General features: G+C 34.2%; 3 protein-coding genes across 5 annotated transcripts; 1 reads left to right on the top strand and 2 right to left on the bottom strand.

Moving 5' to 3' along the window:
* Window positions 1-1,208: 1,208 nt before the first annotated feature.
* LOC125866257 (uncharacterized protein At4g28440-like) lies at window positions 1,209-3,519 on the bottom strand. The gene is made up of 2 exons (XM_049546598.1): window positions 3,151-3,519; window positions 1,209-1,564 (listed from the first exon to the last, which is right to left on the bottom strand). The coding sequence occupies exons 1-2, from the start codon at window positions 3,434-3,436 to the stop codon at window positions 1,377-1,379; spliced, it is 474 nt and encodes a 157-aa protein (XP_049402555.1). The 5' UTR covers window positions 3,437-3,519; the 3' UTR covers window positions 1,209-1,376.
* Window positions 3,520-4,304: 785 nt separating this feature from the next.
* On the bottom strand, window positions 4,305-8,619 carry LOC125866237 (probable aminotransferase TAT2). The gene is made up of 7 exons (XM_049546571.1): window positions 8,330-8,619; window positions 6,587-6,926; window positions 6,262-6,480; window positions 5,942-6,001; window positions 5,598-5,753; window positions 5,421-5,514; window positions 4,305-4,585 (listed from the first exon to the last, which is right to left on the bottom strand). The coding sequence occupies exons 1-7, from the start codon at window positions 8,593-8,595 to the stop codon at window positions 4,461-4,463; spliced, it is 1,260 nt and encodes a 419-aa protein (XP_049402528.1). The 5' UTR covers window positions 8,596-8,619; the 3' UTR covers window positions 4,305-4,460.
* A 5,612-nt stretch (window positions 8,620-14,231) lies between these two features.
* LOC125866227 (protein TPX2-like) lies at window positions 14,232-20,784 on the top strand. Of its 3 annotated transcripts, none has more exons than XM_049546552.1 (20): window positions 14,232-14,447; window positions 16,280-16,373; window positions 16,476-16,818; window positions 16,905-16,935; window positions 17,055-17,229; window positions 17,330-17,426; window positions 17,828-17,938; window positions 18,032-18,145; window positions 18,222-18,398; window positions 18,497-18,559; window positions 18,632-18,709; window positions 18,795-18,950; window positions 19,057-19,191; window positions 19,275-19,355; window positions 19,436-19,555; window positions 19,652-19,818; window positions 19,902-20,010; window positions 20,100-20,159; window positions 20,433-20,527; window positions 20,615-20,784. In XM_049546552.1, exons 1-20 carry the CDS (start codon window positions 14,303-14,305, stop codon window positions 20,733-20,735), a joined length of 2,472 nt encoding a protein of 823 aa, XP_049402509.1. In that variant the 5' UTR covers window positions 14,232-14,302; the 3' UTR covers window positions 20,736-20,784. The 3 variants fall into 3 exon arrangements, with proteins under 3 accessions (XP_049402509.1, XP_049402507.1, XP_049402510.1); XM_049546550.1 differs by lacking the exon at window positions 17,330-17,426 and adding an exon at window positions 17,641-17,737; XM_049546553.1 differs by lacking the exon at window positions 17,330-17,426 and adding an exon at window positions 17,641-17,737 and having other exon boundaries at window positions 17,058-17,229.
* Window positions 20,785-20,918: the final 134 nt, after the last annotated feature.

Raw genomic sequence — 20,918 nt, forward strand, 5'->3', positions numbered from 1 at the left:
TATCATTGCTAACAGCTACTGATCACTGAAATTGTAATGGAGATCTTATGCTTTGCTTTTCAATATGATTTTTCTATAACATCGCCTTTAAATATTTATTGCCTTTGGTTTTAAATATTTGGAAACATCCCAGGGCAGTTGGATGGGAAATTGGATCACGCCAACGGTTTGGGGGCCTAAGGCGGATGAGTCTTGCGTGGCATATAATATGTAGGACTCAAATTGTCATATAGAATGTCACGCAGGATGTGTATGTCTATTTGTTCAATTTTATACATTTTGTACTTGTGTACGTCCAAAGTTGAAGGACATACAAATTTATACAACTCAATACATTCTGAAAAAATTATGGACTAATACAATGAAAATTTTAGATAATCTTGAATTTCTATCTTGTGACCTTAAAACTCAAACAAAAGTAACATCTGTCCTTGAGCAATTACGAATATTGTTCAGTAGGTCGTCACGAATATTGGGTCAAACGGAGACATGAGTCATATTTCACTCGGTCGTTTTCAATGTATGCACAAATTTGGGATCAAACAAAATCTGTGATTCTTGGATCAATATATTCGAAAAAATAAGAAAATTCTAGATTCCTAATTTGTGAAAAAGTAAACTCAAAAAAAAAAAAAAAAAGAGATGTTAGTCCTTGAGAAATAACGAGTATCATTCATAAGATTGTTTAGAATGGACTCATAAAATTTGAAGTTTAACATAGTTATTTAGACATATTACGAACAATTCATGGATTAATACACATGAAAAGCTTAAATAGTCCTGAGTTTTTGTTTTGTGATCACAAAAAATTGGGTAGTGTATACGATATTACTTAGAACAGACCCACAAATTAATAATCAAACAGAGTCGGTTGATCGTATTCCAAAAAATTAATGAACTAATAATACATACAAAAAATTCAACAACAAACAAACATACCTAATGTATTGTCACATAGTATGATCTAGAAAAGATAGTGTACACAAAACAACTTACCCCATAGAAAAATTATTTTCGAAAGATTCCGACAATTAATAATCCACATGGTACGATGGAACTAATTGAATAACATCTTAAGCTAACACTAGGTAGATAAATAGGAGATAAAAGCTTGATAAACTATCATTTGCATCATTCTCTATTTACTAAAAATGAAGCAAATTTGAAAATTTATGCAGCACAGAAAAATAAGAACAAAACCCACAGAATAAACAATGGCAGACATTTCCATGGTATGGGAACATATTATAAGGGCTGAAATGCTGTCATTCTGGCACATAAAATTCCATATAGAATTCAAGGAATGCAATAATTAACAAATAAAACAAGAATTGGACTCGATGACTTAAAACTACCGCGCTATTAATCAGTTCCCTCTACTCGTCAACATTCACCAACTCATACTCCACTAAAGAAAGGTTGTTTTGATCGTTAACAGCAATATCAGCAGGTTCAGTAACCTCAACACGGCCCCATTTGTCTACTGCAAGCCGCATGGAACCCTTGAACATGTCAATCTTCGCGTTCCTCAGAATCACAGTAGCACCTGGCTTCATTAAATCAACTGCATATACGAGGAAAGGAGTAAGTATTCCAAAACAAAACGTTCAATAGAATCACCCTTTACTTTGATTGGATTATCAAGTCTCATCTTTTGTGTCTTAAGGCACAGAATCACAATACAACTGTTTCAAAGAGCAGATTTAAACAAAACACAACACTAATGGCATCCCCCCTTTCTCTGATTGCATATCACTAATCATTATCCGACTTTTCTGCACAAAAACATAATTACAAGTGTTCTAAGGAATTTGGCCAAAAACAAAACCACATATTTTTTTATACTGACAAGTGTTGTAGCACAAATCACAAACCTGACACTAAGATGGCACCAGGAAGATTACAAGCCAATAATATGTCTATGAAAGCCTCCCATACAAAAAAACAAAAATAACGGGTTCCTTCTCTAAAGCTTCCTATTCATGTAATGCATCGATGAATCTAACATGCCAATACTATGTCTATGAAATCTAACATGAAAACACACCAAAGGTGTGACCTACTGGTCAATGAAGTATGTTGAGAACCATGAGAGCTAAGGTTCAATTCCCGACAAAAGCAAAAACACTAGGTGATTTTTTCCATCTGTCCAAACCTTGGTGAACAAAGTTAACCATATTTGTGTCAGTGTGGGGGTAGCAAGTACCCCTGAAATGTGTTGAGGTGCGTGTAAGTTGCCCAGACACCACAATTATAAAAGATAAAATCTAACATGAAAACAAATCAAATAGTTTGCCAGCAACCAGAATATATAAAGCCATCAAATCAAATCTCCACGAAATAAATAAAAATACAACTAGTTAGAATATACAATGAGGTTATAATATAGTCAATGTCTAGGTCATCAGGTACAATTTCCAACTTCATAATTTCCTAACAAGATGAGATGAACAAGTTATTACAAAGCACAATGCAGTTAAACCTTGTGAGCGGCAGCATGAGATACTAGCAGTTACACACAGAACAATAAAACCCTGAATTCCAATAAATAAGCAAGCTACCAGAACTCGTAAAAAAGTTTCATAGCAAAGACTACTTGTGATCTATCTTTAGCAGAACATAAAAGAAAAAAGTAACACTCACACTTCAAAAACATTTAATACGGCCACTCTATCAAACATGAAAATTCAAACTGAACATTCATATTTGTCTAAGTTCTTCAATGCTACATCAGCACAAACGTCTGATTTTACGAGTTTCCTTTTCTTTTTCCATTTCATCTTAGCAAATGTATCTTCCATCATTCTCATCACAAGCTTTATAAGTCACAATTGCATTCCGTCCCAATTTATGGCTCGTAGTTTAAAAATGAAAGGAAGACTTCAGCCTACTTTCCATCACAATAATAGCAATAATTCAGCAAAAATCCTAGATTATTTAGAGTTAGCTGTACAAATCCTCTATAAATTTTATAAATTTCGCCCTATTTCAGCATGTTCGATTCTAATACACAACAATCTATCTCTAAACTGGATCATCAAAAGAAAAAAAATAAAAAATTGAATCAACATAAAAAGGGAAACACAAAAGAATTAATCTTTAATCTTTTTCCCCTTTCATTTCCTCAATAACAAGAAATGCAAAACATACCCTGTTCGTTGCGAGCAGTGAAGAGGATGCACCCTGTCTCATCACCGATGAGGCACTCGGAGATCCGTGGTGGAGCACGAGAATTTAACGACGCCGATACTCTGCCACCACGGCTGCCGCCGCCGGTGGCCTTGACAGTGTTCGATTCAACAACTTTAACCGTCAAGTTATGACCATGTGTTCCAGGTTTGAGGCTTTCCACTTTGACAAACACCGGCTTCTTCTTCTCGGAAGTTGTCGCCGTACTGGTTGCCGCCGCCGTCGCTGGTGTAGCCGTCGTAGCCATCAGAAATGTCCTTAAACCCTAAAAATAAAATTCAAAATGAAAATAGAAGAGAGTAAACTAGGAGAGTGAATAAAAAACAAACTAATTAGGGTTTTGAAAGTGTCTTCTTTTTTATTTTATGTTTTTTTCTATTTGAAAACTAATAACATAAATGAATAAATAAGTAAATAATTTTTAAAAATAGAAATTGATAGAAATGGCAAAACCATAAAAAAATTATTATTAAGAATGTTTTATACCTTTATAGGAATGGCAATGAAATGAAGCGGAATGAAGCAAAATCTTGAAAAAAAAGTTAAATAATGTGGGATGAATTAAAATTTGTTTCGCTCTATTTATATTATTATAGACGTGTATGTTTTATTTTAGTTATAAAAACTATGATAATAAAGCATATATTAAAATAATATGCATAATTACCTAATTGTATAACATATTCAAAGTATCTTAACTTAAAAATAACAAATAAATAAATAAATATAGATATATAAATCAACAATGTATTAGAAGTGGAAATATTGACTTCATTGGTAATATGATTTAACAATCATATATTTGTTGTACGATCTTATGGGATGCATGTGATTAAGCATTTATGTTGCTTTCTAGGCTTATCCAATGGATCATTTTCCAACTATTTACGTGATAGGATGATAAGTATGGTAGTATAATCAATCATTTTTAATTAAATGTTCAACATTTAAGTTCTGAGAATGTAATCGTCTTTAGTAGGAAATGTTTTATATTCACGTAATATATTTAAAACTTCAAGAATCAAAAGTCTCTTTTATTTTTTTAAACTCCGTAGCAAGTTAAAATAGGACAAACAAATTAAAATGGAGAAAGTAATAAGTTGGACATAGGGTCAGATGTAGCTTAATGTTATCATAGACAAAATTTGAAGTTTATGAATTCAAAGCTATGATTAAATCCATAAAACTTAATTAAATCATGAATTGATCTTTACTGGTACAAATTTTAGGCTACCAGTATGATAATAAACCACATGAACAAAACTCAAGTTTTATAAACCTTTGACTTTTGAATGCCTCAAGTAGAAAGCTTTTATCCTGTCAAGTCCTTCTTCAAGAATAGCTGGCTCCATGGCAAAAGTTAACCTCAACCAATTCTTTAGTCCCACAATCACTCCTGTAACATTTATAAACATTCCATTAAAACTCGAAAAGGAAATTCGATCTATTTTAATGGGGGCAGAGAGATGATGGATGCGAAAGGAATCAAAGCATAACCGAGAAAACCTTTGAGACAATGAGTGAAATAAACCAAGACCTAAGGCCTATAGTGTCAAAGGCTCACTTAAGACGCGCTAAGTCCTGAAGCTCGTGGAGGGCGCTCGGTGTAGGCAAGATAAGGTGTGCAACTCATTGACCATAAGTCCTATGCTGAATCACAAAGTACTAAACAATGGATATAATAGGCAAAGGAATATAAAGAAAGCATTATGGTGTTTACAGGAAAATAACTTCTCTACCTATGAAGTAGGAGTAAGGTCCTGGGTACGCTCTACCCTTCCCAGACTCACTTTGTGTGTGAGTTTGACTACACTGGATATATATTGTTGTTGTAAAGAAATCATTATGAATAAAGTTGCTACTTTTTTTCTTGCATTACATATGTATATTTACTTTTTCTTAGTTGTGCCTTTTTATACTAAAGCCCACTGACCTGGAGCGCTTTTTAAGGCTTTTGGCCTTTGACAATACTCCCTATGACAAGTATTTGGTTAGACAAGAAAAAAGTAATGGAACTTTTTTAATCTTCTTGACATTATATAATTCAAGAGTAGGCACAAATAACAAGGTTTGAGCCTTGGGTATGGAATGCTTTACCCCAATGTGGGACTTCCCCGTGCCAGTTTGAATTTAGTTGGGCCCCAATGCGGATACTAGATACCATGTGAGAAATTTAAAAAAAGAAGAAGAGTGGTTTAGATTCATTCTTGAGAAACCATGAGATGTTTTACCTGGCAGAATGATAACTGATTCTTCATGAGCTAACTTAGCGCAGAAATCCATATCATCATTTATGCCTTCCAGCAATGACAGGTTCAATTTAATCTACAAGGCATCAAGTTAAGAAATTGAGAATCTTCAGCATTAGATATAGAGGACGAAAATCTAAGTGTTCGTTAAGTCCTCACCATCATGGACATAGCTCCTTCTGGTTTGTACGGGATGATAAAGCAAGGTATCTCCTGAACTTTGGTATAAAATGCATCGACCGCTTCCTTCAGTACATTGTTGATGTTTGAAAAGAATTCCTTGGTCGTTTTCTCGAGGATGTGAGGTACTGCTCCCTGTACATCGTCAAACACCCCCAATCAGAACTTCTTTACAGCATAATGCGATGAAATTATTCCCTTTAGAGGATCTAATTCGGTAAGCATAAGCAAAAGCTATAGCTTCTTTCCCATAGTTTGTTGTTATATAGACTTAATTATGTGTATGACCAATTTGATCATAGGAAAACAACGTATATCAATACCTGAACGATAGTTGCAGGATTAGCACTGTATTCAAGATAATTTTGAAGGCATTCAGCAATCTGAAAAGCAAAAGCAACAGAAGATTCAATCGCATGAAGGAATTGACATGCTCGAGATGCTCAGGCTTAATCTGCAGGCAAATGTTCTTTTAACTTCACAGATATCTATACAGGTGATTATACAACTCTATCAGTTTCTAGAGTTGCATAGATCTATATATTTCCCAATTGGCAAACTGCAGTAATTTAGCATTTTGTTCGTCTCAATTCTAGCAGAGCAAAGACAAGAAATAAAGAGAAGAAAATGATATGATACAAACCCCGGACTTCTTAAGGACACCACTAGGATCAACCATTGCTATCCAACCAAGCCGCCAACCAGGAACAATCCATCTTTTTGATATTGACCCGAGAGTTAAAATCGGAGTTATTGATCCAAATACTCCCATTGGTACAAAAGGCTTGCTACCAAAACATAGGTGGCTATAGACTTCATCTGCAATCACAAGAATTCCTAGATTTTTTGCTGTCTCCGCAATCTCCATTATGAAAATAAACGGACAAAATTAGGCAAATGAGATTTTTGATATGAACTATGAGATTTAAGAGAGTGACAGTAGTCATCAATATCGAGGTCAATCCTACCTCTTGCAAGTGTTCAGAAGTAAAAACATTTCCACAAGGATTTCCAGGATTAATGATGACTATGGCAATGGTGTGATCATCAACGAGGGTTTCTACGCTTTTAAGATCAACCTCCCAGCCCTTTTCTGGGAGAAGGTCAAAATGGCGGACCTCAAGATTACTACATGCAGCACGAGCATCATAAAATGGATACCCTGGTTTAGGGAACAATATGTTGGCACCAGGGCGAGCAAGGACTGACATGACAACTTCAATTGCTTGATTAGCACCAGGTGTGAGGAAAACATCATCCGGTGATACGTGGTGAGGAAGATCATGAGAGAGATAATCCGCGATCGACCTATTACAGCAGATGAAAAAATGGGCATCTATCAGAGTATATCTTTGGCATCAACAAATAGCTTTATTTCTTAACATTAGAAAGAAACTTGATGAGACCTAATCATCCGCATTCACGGTGATTAGACCAAAATAAATGACACGAAGTCTACAATAAGACGACAAGAAAAAGTCTACTCAAGCTTACTTCCCCTTCAGTCTTTAGAAGAAATTGCTGCCTTAGACTTGTAATGTGATTATCGTTATAACTCGTAATAAACATGAATATTATGAAAAAAGGAAATGTGTTTGAGGTAATTTGAGCTTAAAAATGTATACTTTATGCAGACATTGCAAGTAAAAACTCATTTGATAGCACAAAAGTCTCCATCAAGATAATGAAGAAACAATGTTCAAATCGCCTAAAACCAGATGCCAGAAGAGACATATGGGAAAGGAATAGAAAATTAAAGTATCAACTAGCTACAAAATTGCAATGTGATAAATCACTCTTCAAAAAAATAGATTATAAGCTTGTCTATCTAACAACAACAATATACCTAGTGTAATCCCACAAGTGGGGTTTGGGAGGTAGAGAAATTGTTTCTGATAAACCTTTTGCCCAAGAAAAAACATAACAAAATAGTACATGAAAAAAAAAACACAAGTGAAGAAACCATGACAAAGAAACTAAAGAAAGCATAACAAAGCATTTTGAAAAAAAGTAACGGTATCTACAACAAAATAATCCTATAATCGAGGAACAAGAAATACCAAATAGTAATAGAAATCGACGTATAAGAAACTACAATAATAATGCTACAACTACTTGTATATAAGCTTGTATATACATGCAAGAAAAAATTCTACACCACCCATAAATATATCAATAGCCCATTATCCTACAAGTGCAAGTTTACCTACTTGCTGAATAAAGACAAATTCTTAAATGCAGCAATATCAATCAGAAAAATACCAAAAAGGAACAAGCTTTTTCATCCACTCAAGAGAATATCTCCCTACCACCCATCAAAATACCCATAAGTTGGAGTCTCGAGAGGCTAGGATATACGCACACCTTACCCCTCCCTACCTTCGTGGTGGTGGAGAGGTTTGTTTTCAATAGACGTTTGGCCTAACACACATTACCCAAAACAAGCTAGAAAGCAAAATAACGATAGTAAAGTGGCAAGATTAACACATCCAATAAAGCAACAAGTAACAATAGAAAACAACACCAACATACCCATTGGTAGTCCCACAACATCAACTCACCAATAAACAGTTTAAAAGCAGCCAAACAATCCAAATTTTGAACTTCAATGTGATAAAATAAGAAAGAAAAACAAAGCTTTTTAAATCCATGCAAGAGCAAAAATTGAAAACTTTACAGTAACAAATTAAATAATCCCCAAAAAGCTTTACCTCCTTGCTGAATAAATTCCAACAGCAGGAGCATAACCATTGAACTTGGCAGATCTAACAGCACCAAAAATGGCATCTTCTGCTACCGGAGAAGTTCGAAAACAGGGGATTGAAGATGGGTCACCACGACCCAGATGAATGAGTACTCTTTCATCGTCTTCTTTGAGATTTTCCATAATTGTTTCAAGTACTGATCGAATTGAAAACAAAGATTTCTCCTTCAAATCGCCATTGTTGAAACCCCATTCGCCCAATTTATTCTCCATTTTTTTCTTCAGAAATGCAACTCAGTTATTTGAGGGCATGCATAAAATAGTATCACTTCACGTGACACTTTATATCCCGCGGGTGGCTAAGTTACCATCTTTTGTCGCTTATCATTTTATTTAAAAAAGTTAAATTGAGTTTCATTAAATTAATATTTAAAATTAAAGTTCTTAAAACTTATACTATTGTTTAATATTGATAAGAAAATATAAGCATATAAATTTTGAACAATATATATATATATATATTTACGATCTTTTAAAATACGTGAGTTCATTTAAATTTTTTAATTCGCCTTTCGAAAATTACTTTCCTAACCATATGGATTCCACTTGTTTTACATTTATATTCCTAGCAATTTTCTAAATGAGACGAAATTTATATTAGCAGTTGTGGAAATTTTGTGTTTTTTTTAAATTAAAAGGAAAACAAGATTCGTTACAAACATAAAAACCTTTGAGTTTAATAGTAACATGTCGCGTAAAGAACTACAAAAAAAGAATTTTTTTTTTTTAAAAAAGAAATAACTCTTTTAAATAGATTAAAAAAGCAAATAAATTAAAACAGATACAATACTGAATCATATAGGAAAAATGCACGTCCTTCTTACAATTTAACTATTTTATCCATTGAGAAAAAGATTAAGGATACGTAGGATTTAAAAAGAAAATAACGAAGATTTGTATTGTCAACATAAACAAAACAAATGTAGAATCCATGCGAATAATGAAAATTATTTACTACTGACAATTAAATTGATAATTAATTTTTTGTCTGATGGTATAATGGCAATTAAATTGGCATTATACCCTAGATTAGCAAGATTCCCTGACTAATAATCACGTTATGTTAAAGATTGGTTTTCCTTTGTTCAAAGCAAGAAAAATATAATTAATCTAATTGAAATCCAAGAATATATAACATTCAATAATATTTATAGATATTTAGTAGATACCTTTTAATGTAAGTTGCCCATTTTTTAATGAGATAATTACTTAAAAGTATAATTAATCGGAGTACATAATCAAAATAGACCAAAGTTTCGATGTCTCTATTTCATCTCCCAAAACACACACTCTCGTTCGCTCTCTCCTCCACATTTCATTTTTTTGTCCATCTTTGTAATTCTTCGATGTGATTTTTTTAGTTGATTTGTTAATTGAAAGTGTGTTCTTCAATGAAGGTGACTATAGCAATGGTGGTGGCGGTAGTAATTAATTGATTTATTTGTTTTGCTTGTTCAGAGTAAAATGAATGGTCCTTGCTTAGTAAACATTTTTAATCGTAAAAATAAATGTAATAAAAATAAATATTTTTAACAAAAAATTTTAGTTTAATCGCTTGAAAAGTTAAAGTGTTTAATTAACAGATTTTATTTTTTTATTTTTCGCCCGATGTCTAGTATCCTCATTGAAGCCCGACTAACTTCGAATTCGGCCCAAAATTTATTCAATGATAACTTAAAGTACTATTTATGTTTTTCGGTCCGATTGATAAATTTTCAAGTCGAACTTAAAATTTTAATATTGGCATAAGCTGAATTGTAGTAATCATGTTTTTGTTTAAATAATTTAGATTGTAATTATTTTATTATAATATCGTTACATTGAAATTTCATTTGTTCACTTCTTTAAACATCAAAATTGCTTACAAAAATTGTGATTATCTTGTATCATAATTAGAACTTTGTTTAAAATTTTAGCAATCTTTTCATGATCAACCACAAAAAGAACACGGGAAATTGGGAATTAGTATTCTTGGATTTGGGGGGACAATTCTTTATATAAATTAATTGTTTATCCATAAGTTGCTAAATGGCCAGAAAATTTGATCAAAATTTGGCCAGAAAATTAAAAAAACTATGATATTTTTTTTATTTTAAAATAAACTGATCTTTTTTCCATTTTTTAGTTAAAAGATATTAAAGTTAAACGGATAAATATGTTTAAAAAGGTAAAATAACATAAATAAAATATCATTCTCGCCAAATTTTCTGGTCAAAACGATTTTTCTTTTTTTATAATATAACGTAATATCAAAGTACAGAGAATTACTAGTCATAAGGTTATTTTGGGCATGGAAAAAAAGCGATGGACAATCGACTTAAACTGGACAATCTAAGCAATATTCTGCAAGACCACTAAACACTGCAAAAAAAATAAAAAGAGAGAAAATAAGTATAGCATTACCCAAAGAAATATTACACTTAAATTTTAATTTATATGAAAATATTTCCTTATAAATAAGTTAAAAAATGAATAACATATATTTATTTCGATTAAACTTATATAACCACACAATATTACAATATGTTTAAGGATGTGTTTGGCATCACTGAAAATATTTTCTTAAAAAGATAAGTGAGTTTGTTACTTATGATGATTAGTAGATAAAAAAAAAATACCATAAATTTTAAAAATCTTCATTTTCTTTTTAGACTTTGAATCTAACCAAATTACGTCATATAAGTTTAAAAAGAGAAGGTATATACTAACATATAGAGGGAGGAGAGAGATAATCATGAAATAACATACTTTGTGCAGTCCATATGTTCAGAGATGGGAAAACTACGATGAATATGACACTTTTTATCAAGATCTTCGATCCGTGAAGCAAGATAGGGAGGATGAGGTTGGCTAAACGTATCACAAAATACTTCAATACAATAGCAATATCTCCGCGCCCCTCTCTCCTCCTGTCCTACCTTTTCGTTCATTATATGTAAGTTATTGCAACACACAGGCGTTGGATCATCCTCATTTCCATCGACAAACTCTTGGCAATATGCAAAATAATTGATCACGTCATGGCATGTCACGTTCTGAGGCGTGATGTCCAATATTGACGTGGCACCTGGCAGTGGAATTTCCATTGCCAGGACAATGACCATAAGAAAAACAATTGCTTGATTCTTGATTGCCATATAATTTTTTTAAAATTTATTATTTGTTGTTCTAATTATGGTCACTGATGGAACTATATATAATTTATAAGTACAGTTATTAGTTCAATGATCATTTAATTTGGCTGAATACATATTTAATGCATAATAAATGAAAAACAGTTTTCATTTGTTTTAGTCTTCCTTTATTATTGGAATCTGTTGCAGAAATAATGTTTTTCGTTTCTTTCTTATGAAGAAATTTTCCATTTTAGTAAAAAGTTAAAAGAGGTTACTGAAATTCTGTTACGAAAGTTAAGAAATTAAAAAAGGGATAAATATATGATCAAAATTTCTTTTATTAAGTCTCCCTTTCATCTTTTACCATATGCTCTCCCATTATTCATGTCCTAGTAAAAATTTATTGAATGTTATTAGTACAGGAATTAAGGGAATACACAAAATTATTCAACAATCTTGATAAATTAAATCATTTTTTAATAATTTGTGATTATAGTTTATTTTTCATATTTTAGAAAATTTGTTGCATGCAAATTGACTTGCTTGATATGGTATCAAATATATATGTCCTTCATCTCTTTTCTCACAAGTTAGATATACAGAAATTCAGAGCTTCATTTTAAAAAGTATTTTAAGTCTCGTCTTTATTTGAGTTTTGACAAGTCTACACTCTGTCAAACCTTAAAGTAGGTGGCATCTTTAGACATCAAAGTTTTACCCAATTTAAAATATGACTATACATGACGAGTCCAATTTATCTTCACATTCTAGATCTATATTAGAATTTCTTGAAGACTATTTTACCCTAAATCCTAATTCATACCTATAAAAATGACACACATATTTTTGTAAAGAGATATCTCTAATATCACATAAACTCTGAGGTAAAGAGATCAAGACATCACATCTCGAGTACCCTATAAAACCTTGGATATTCACAACTAGATTAGGACAAAAAAAAAACTCAAGGCATTAGTGATCAATATAAGTTTTGTAGACATTGAATTTTTGTTGGACTCTACAAGACGTGTTTAATTCTTGTTGAGACTCTACAATATGTGTTCAATTCCAATTAGGGTTTTGGGAGGCTAAACCCTAAACCCTAGTTCATGCATATATAAAGGGTGCTATCTTCCCTTAAAAAGGCATCTCGAATATTCCACAAAAGTCATGAAATATTTATATAGAGGTCAAATCTAAATCATCCTAGTTTGAGAAATACGCCACTAACGGTGCTCGAATCATGGATAAATTTTAAGAGAGTAGAATCAATGGAGGAACAGAATTGTATCCACATATTTATCAATAAAGTTATGTTTCTTCAGATTTTATTTGTGTGGTTGATTTATTTTTCATATGTTTAAAATTTGTTGCAAACGAATTGGCACGCCCAGTGGGACCAAATATGTCCTTCATCTCTTCTCTCATAAATTAAATCTGAAAATCTGAAGCTGCGAAGGTGGAAGAATGAGTACTTAAAGTCTCGTCTTTGAGTTTCATCAAGTCTACACTCCGACAAGCCTTGAAGCATGGGGCATTTGTTGACATTGAAGTTTTGTTGGACTCTACAAGATGTGTTCAATTCTAGTTGAGACTCTACAATATGTGTTCAATTCCAATTAGGATTCTTGGAAGCTAAATCCTAAACCCTAGTTCATGTCTATATAAAGGGTGCTATATTCCCTTAAAAAGACGTCTCAAATATTCCACCAAAGTCATGAAATATTCATATGGAGGTCAAATCTAAATCATCCTAGTTCGAGAAATACGCCACTAACGGCGCTCGAATCACAGATAAATCTTAAGAGAGTAGAATCAAGGGAGGAATGAAATTGTACCCGCATATTTATCAATAAAGTTATGTTTCTTCAGATTTTATTTGTGTGGTTGATTTATTTTCCATATGTTTAAAATTTGTTGCAAACAGTCTTCCTCAAGATCGATTCGAAATATTAAAATGTTGTCATTCTTGGGGATAAAATACAACATTAGAAGGTCCATATCATCTTACGTTCGAGAAATATGCTACTTAATCCTCGTATCATAAAGAAAATTTTAATAGAGAAAATCAAGGGATCAAAATATATAAATATTATACTCACAATCTTTATAAATAAAATCATTCTTTTTATTTATTTTGTAATTACAATATATTTTCTATATTTAAGAAAATTTCTTTGCGAACAGTCCCTGAGTGGACTGAGTGATTGATAAATTCTTATTTTTATCCATTTCATGTTTGACTAGCAATATTAAACCTTTAAGTTGACTAAATTACACAATTATCCCATTACTTATGGATTTTTTTTCAAAACTTTACCACTATAATAAATCATCATTCTACCACTTAATTACTCATGTGATATACTAAATTTGTAACATTACTTGACTATACTAATACAATAACATTGTATTTCGAATTAAAAATACATATTTTAATCATCAAAAATTAAATACATCGAGTCACTATAAAAACATCCTGCATTCTCAATCACATAAGGTTCAGATAACACAGATAACTAACCCTAATACAAACATTAGTAACGACTTTCCCGACTCCAAAAATATTATTTTATACTAGGACATAAATCTCCCTTCTATTAGCCGTTATACAGTAGTGCACATTCCAAAAGCCACTTTAAGCTCTTTCTTTTTCAAAAAAATTCGACCGTTACACTCAAAATCTCTAAGTAATCCCAAATTTCTACTCTGTTCTTTCATTTTTGGGAAGACGCAAAATCGCGAGTACAGAGGAGAACAACTTGCACCATTTTGTTGCACAGGTATTGTGAAAGTGGAAGAAAATGGCGGATTTGAACTCAGTTGTTATGGATGACGATTATGAGTTCTCGGCGCCAAGATTCTATGACTTCATCAATGGAGAGACTGATGAAGATAAGCGCAAGGCTGAACTATGGTTCGAGACTTCAATTAGCTATGCTCCTTCTCGTAAGTCTGTCTACTTTGTATTGAATTTCATTGCTTTTAATGCTTTCAAGTTTCAATCAATTACTTAATCAATTGTGATTTTGGGGGTTTCACATTTTTTTTAGGGTTTGGTAGTTGGATTAGTGTGTATTTTTTTTTTCAATTAACTTAGTTTCTATAATGATCATAATTTCAAAATTTAGGGCTATAATTTTGGATGATACAGAAAAGGAGTTTCATTTTTGGGCTTAGTTTAAGAACGAGTAATTTGGATTGGCTCCGGTGGGGCGGAGCCAAAATTTGAATTTTATGGGTTCTAGATTCTAGAATAACGATATATCAGTGTTAATAACTGGGTTATGGATTTAATATTTGTTAATATCTAGTGAGTTTCTTAATACAAATATACAACTTTTGGCTTTTAGCTTATTTTTATACTTTTTAGCCTAAAGTAAGCGTTTAAAAACATTTTTTATATTTCTCAGACACCACAAAAAGAGCTTAAAAATCGAAAGCACATAAAGTAAGCCAATCTAAACACCCTCTAAAGCTACTGAATGAGCCTGTTCATAATCTTCTAGCTCCGCTCGGCGATGGTTTTGTAATAATCATTGTTTTTTTCTTCTCATGGCAGCTTTCAAATTAATAAATTATGAATTTTGAAATTAATTATAAATTTTAGGGCCTCAGTTATGCAACCAGAGATCAAGATGATGGAGATTATAAGATAATTTAGTTCATTTGTGGGATGTTTTGTTTCATTTCTAGGGAGTGTTGGTGTATCCTGTGGAAATGTTTAATTTACTTTTTAGACGATCAATGTAGATTGATAACTATCTGTGTTGCTGTAGTTGAGCGCAATTCAGAAAAAAAGTATCAATTGCAATGTGAGGTTGCTGATGTTTGGTTATCCCTGTGTTGGCTTATGCAGCTTTTATGCCCACAATAAGACTTTTCTTCCCATTGTTTTTATAGCTTTACGGTTAGGGCGAGGGGGAAGGGAATGGGTCAACAACTAAGTCATTGCGGTGGAAGAGTCACGATGACAACTTTGAAGTACAATTTCCATAGAGTAGCGGTAGAATCCTTTGCGAATGACCTAAATAGGCGAGACAAGTATTGTAAGTGGTAGAGTGACGTTGCTGCCACAATCCACTCAGATTTAGCTCTTTGCTGCTCTAATTCATCCTTCCCCCTCCAATCCAATCAATTTTTATCTTTTTTGAAAGGAAGTTTATGTATTACTTCTTTGACATTTGGCTATAGAGTGTAGAGATTCGCTTTAGCATGGATTCCAAACTAACATCCAAATCCAAGTTGTTCCACCCTGAGTCGATCCATTCTACATCTGAGCGGAGCACATTGCTGGCCCTGTCCCGCTTCCCTTGTGACAATTTCAAGAATTCTTTGACCCTCTTTTCAAATAGTAGTACTTGTTCACTATCAGTCTCTCACCCACATTAAGCCTTGGACAGAATTGATTGCCTGATTTTGGCTGCATTCCCAAACAACCCTTTACATGAAAGAATGAGCTGTTCAACTCTTAGGGAAGCCTTCAAATACTAGATATGAACAGAAATTTACTACTTTGAGACCTTAGACATGCAACCAGAGATGAACTACTTTGAGACCTTAGACATGACGAAAGAATGAGTTGTTCAACTCTTAGGGAAGCCTTCAAATACTAGATATGAACAGAAATTTACTACTTTGAGACCTTAGACATGCAACCAGAGATGAACGTGGAGAAATATTTGCCTTGCTTCATCTGTCAAATGACTTATTTTCTATTTCAAGGCATTGCAAATTGATGACGAAATGTTGATTGGTTATTTCTTTGTTGTCTTTGGCAGCTTTTATGCAAAGAATCAAGAAGAGTGGTAGAACAATTCAACTTGAGAGCCTATGTGATTTTACTAAAGACGAAGAATTGCAGGACAATGCAAGGTCTACTGATTAAGATGAATTTTACGCGAATTCATATTCCTTTCATTTGACATCACATTCCTACTCAAAATGTACTGATTGTTCATTGTTCATCTGAAACAGGCCTGTGGCTGAGCCCTCTTTTTCTGTAAGTACGGAAGAGGAAAGGTCAAGTGGGATTGAAGAACCTGCAGCTGTGCTCACGGTTTCTGGAAGTAAGGAAGAGGTAAAGCCAAATGAGATTGAAGAACGCGCAGCTGAGCCTGCTTCTTCTGGAAGTGAGGTAGAGGTAATGCCAAATGAGATTGAAGAACGCACAGCTGAGCCCGCTTCTTCTGGAAGTAAGGTAGATGTAATGCCAAATGAGATTGAAGAACCTGCAGCTGAGCTTGCTTCTTCTGGAAGTAAGGTAGAGGTTATGCCAAAAGAGATTACTGATGAATCTGGTCGCAGTCTTCCTAATCTGGTATGTCTCCACATCGTATAGAAAGCACAGAACTTTTATCGCTATTTCCGGGATCTATTTCTCAATTTGGTTTTATAAACTTGCAGGAATCTGTACAGCAGCAGTCAAATGTAGAAGGTTGGTTATACTGCCAGGCATTATCATTTGGCTTTGTTACTTGTATTAGGTTCTTATCNCCCCCCCCCCCCCCCCTGGTCAGCTGACAATGCGTCTAATAATGCCTTCTTTTGTGACAGAAGTTAGCACGCCTGCACCACCGATGATATCTCAGAAGAGTGACGAGAAGACTGATTCCAAGAAGCGACAGACGGCTAAAAAGATTGCCAGCGTCATTAGAAACCCTTCAGCATTAAAGTCAAAAGCTCACCTGCGACAGTCACAATTGAAGAAGAATCCAGATAGTGTCAGAAAGTAAGTTAATGGTTTTAGCTTCTTAACACTGATTTTTTTTGTTCGGTCATTCCAAAAATGTTTGCTCTGATGGAAATAACGAATTGCTTTTGATGCGTAGGCAAACAATCGCGAAAAGTGCTGTTGGAACACATAATATTTCCCAAGAAAACCAAGCTATAAAAAGACAGAAACTAGAAGGTGGAAAATCCAGACAGGTGAATTTTATCTTTTAGATCTTATTCGGGACATGCATTATATTTCACTTTTTAGCTGACNTCACCTGCAACAGTCACAATTGAAGAAGAGTAGTAATCCAGCTAGTGTCAGAAAGTAAGTTAATGGTTTTAGCTTCTTAGCGCTGATTTTTTTTGTTCGGTCATTCCAAAAATGTTTGCTCTGATAGGAATAACAATTGCTTTTGATGCGTAGGCAAACAATCGCGAAAAGTGCTGTTGGAACACATAATATTTCCCAAGAAAACCAAGCTATAAAAAGACAGAAACTAGAAGGTGGAAAATCCAGACAGGTGAATTTTATCTTTTAGATCTTATTCGGGACATGCATTATATTTCACTTTTTAGCTGACCGTGCTTCTTCTTTCCTCCGATCATGGTAGATTCTCAATGTCAAACCCCAGAATCTGCCTCACAAAATAAAAGTTGGGGTTGCTAGCAGCAGTTCCACCTTATTCGCTTCGACTGAAGAAGTTCATAAACAGGATAGAAAGGTTTGCATGACAACATTTTCCTTTTCTTGCATTTTGGGATCTACACAAATTTGGATGTTGTGAATCTAACTTAACATTGTTTCTCCCCTTAAGATGTATGTTCGGGAACCAGTTGCCCCATTCGTTTCAATAGCAGAAATGATGAAAAAGTTCCAATCTAGCACCAGGGAGATGTCATTGCCCCGCATGAGCAATTCTACTTCACATGTAAGTCACTGGAGCTTTACTTGACTATTAACTAGCTTTCCTGTTACACTTCTTCTAAAGTATTTTCATTTTCCAGGATGATCCAGCTGGACAGATGCAGAGGAAGCATAAGCTCATATTGACCAGGCCTAAAGAACCTGAATTTGTAACAGCTCAACGTGTTCGTCCAACAAGAGTCAAGAGTTCAGCTGAGCTAGAAGAAGAAATGATGGCCAAAATTCCAAAGTTTAAGGCTCGCCCGTTGAACAAAAAGGTACCTCATGTTATTAGACATTTGTTCCCTCCTTTCGCGATTTTTAATTATGTCTTTTGATCTTACCTTCTAATTTTATCTTGAATATTTTGCAACAGATATTGGAAGTTCCAACTCTTCCAGCTTTACCGAAGAGTACACCTCAACTTCCAGAATTTAAGGTATCGTATAGATTGCCAAAGTCATAATTTTCAGTGTAAATTCGATATAAATTACGTATCTTACTTCTGCAGGAATTTCATTTGCAAACTATGGCACGAGCCAATCAAAATGCGGAAACATCAACAGTTGCATCAATAGAATCTACTCAGGTACAGGGAGTGCTTCCTGTAATCACTCGATAAAAACAAATTTATTTGCTTTAATTACTGAATATAGCAAATTCATTCATCGCAGAGTCATTGGAAATCGTCGCATCTTACAGCCCCAAAGTCACCTGTTCTTAAAACATCACTAAGAGCACGACCTCCAAGGATGAGAAGCTCCAAAGAAATGGAAAAGGAAGAACTCGAAAAAGTTCCCAAATTTAAGGCAAGGCCTTTGAATAAGAAGGTAACGATTGCCACCTACCGACCTTTCTAGAATATGGTGATCACTATACAGGAAAAATCTTGGTCTCTAGCTTTCCCTTGTTGCTGACTTCCTCCTCAAATTGTAGATTTTTGAAAGTAAAGGAGACTTGGGGATGTTCTGCAACACAAAGAGGCAGGTGACAGTGCCTCAAGAATTTCATTTTGCCACTGATGAACGAATTCCTCCTCCAGCTAATGTAGCTGATATGTTGTTTGACAAGGTCTAACATTGTCATGTTTCTTACTATCATCTTACCGTCCTTCCCTCATTTTCTTCTCATCGCATCTTTCTCTATGTTTTCAGCTTTCCCTTGATTCTGAACCTCAAAATGACAAGACTATTCCTAGAAACACCACTCCAAACCCCTTCCATCTCTCCACTGAGGTATGTAGTTTTTATGTTCTTGGTTTTTTCCTTTTTAGCTTAAAACAGTTCCTCATGGCTTGGCTTTCCATTGCGTTCAGGAACGAGGGGCGGAGAAAGAGAGGAAATTGTTCACCGAACTTCTACATAAACAAATCGAGGAGGAGAGGTCCAGAATGCGCAAAGCAACTCCATATCCATACACCACTGATTATCCAGTGGTACTTAACCAATCTTTTCTTACCTCTACTCTAACACGTGAACCTTGTCCACAAACACGTTCTTACGTTCGTCATTACCTTGTTTTGTCATGCCAGATTCCACCAAAACCAGAACCAAAGCGGTGCACAAGACCAGAACCTTTCCAATTGGAGAGTCTTGTTAAGCATGAGCAGGAGACGTGGAGGCAAATGGAAGAAAGGCGAAGAATGGAGGAGGAAGAAGCAAAGATGAGGAACTTCAAAGCTCAACCAGTCTTGGCCGAGTAAGATATAAAAGAATAAGCTTTTCCCATACAGTGTCATATTTTCAGTACCATGGCTTATAATATTTTGAACATTAATGCAGGGACCCTATTCCACTTCCTGAGAAAGTACGTAAACCCCTCACTGAAGTTCAGGACTTTAAACTGAATGTAGATCACCGTTCTCTTGATAGAGCTGAGTTCGATAAGAAGGTAAATTCGTTCCCATCTAGAATTGCACGTATTTAGACTTGCTTTCTCTCCTAGTCATCCAATGCTCAGGTCATAAGTTCGTTCTGCAGATTAAGCAGAAAGAGGTGATGCATAAGAGGTATAGAGAAGAGACAGAATCTGCAAGAATGGTAATGCACATCCTGATTTTGTGTTATTTGATTTAATCTTGTCATATTGGATTAATTCTTATTTCATTTATGACATAAGTGAGACTTTAACCTCTTGATTGCTATGTATGCCTTAGTCCTATGGACCTATGTTAATGAGATATGAGAGCATGGCATCCTAGTTATGGCACTAACATGACGGATGCTATGCTTAATGACTTACGTTATGCTGATGTGTGTAAAGCCCCGAATTTTCCTTCTCTGAATTTCGTGCTACTTTCATTTATGGATTAGATGGAGGAAGAGAAAGCATTGAAGCAACTAAGGAGAACTTTGGTGCCCCATGCAAGACCAGTGCCTAAATTTGATCATCCTTTTCTACCTCAGAAGTATGTACAGCAAGTTCGCGAGTTTCTCTTCTTATTTTTTCTCCATTCCTATTTCTCTGCATATTCTAAGGCTTTCGTGCATCACAGGTCTTCCAAACAAGTGACGAAACCAAGATCACCAAAGCTACAGATTGTTAAAAGAAAAGAAAGGAGGACAATGGCCTGCCCCTACGCGCCAGCTTCTAGTGCTGCCTACCAAATGAGGTGATGTTGTAGTACAATGATCAATTCAAAAATCAGAGAGCTAACTATTTCAAAAGTTGTTCAAGAAGCCTTGAATTCCAGAGTGTGAGGAGAGGGTACTGCACTCCCAAATTAGAATCTTTGTTTTATGCTCCAAATTTATCTCATTGTTGTATTTATAATGTCTGTAAAACTTGTGTAAATTGGA

This window comes from Solanum stenotomum, chromosome 5, assembly GCF_019186545.1.
Source record: "Solanum stenotomum isolate F172 chromosome 5, ASM1918654v1, whole genome shotgun sequence".
Lineage (NCBI taxonomy): Eukaryota > Viridiplantae > Streptophyta > Magnoliopsida > Solanales > Solanaceae > Solanum > Solanum stenotomum.

Excerpts from the sequence above, each read along its gene's own strand:
- LOC125866237 (XM_049546571.1), bottom strand. The coding sequence starts at position 8,595 with ATGGAGAATAAATTGGGCGAATGGGGTTTCAACAATGGCGATTTGAAG. Across the intron at positions 5,515-5,597 it reads AAGGAGCTATGTCCATGATG|ATTAAATTGAACCTGTCATT; the intron begins GTGAGGACTTAA and ends GATGCCTTGTAG. Across the intron at positions 4,586-5,420 it reads ATCAGTTATCATTCTGCCAG|GAGTGATTGTGGGACTAAAG; the intron begins GTAAAACATCTC and ends TAAATGTTACAG.
- LOC125866227 (XM_049546552.1), top strand. The coding sequence starts at position 14,303 with ATGGCGGATTTGAACTCAGTTGTTATGGATGACGATTATGAGTTCTCG. Across the intron at positions 18,951-19,056 it reads CAAGGCCTTTGAATAAGAAG|ATTTTTGAAAGTAAAGGAGA; the intron begins GTAACGATTGCC and ends CTCAAATTGTAG. Across the intron at positions 20,160-20,432 it reads AGACAGAATCTGCAAGAATG|ATGGAGGAAGAGAAAGCATT; the intron begins GTAATGCACATC and ends TTTATGGATTAG.
- LOC125866257 (XM_049546598.1), bottom strand. The coding sequence starts at position 3,436 with ATGGCTACGACGGCTACACCAGCGACGGCGGCGGCAACCAGTACGGCG. Across the intron at positions 1,565-3,150 it reads CACTGCTCGCAACGAACAGG|TTGATTTAATGAAGCCAGGT; the intron begins GTATGTTTTGCA and ends TCGTATATGCAG.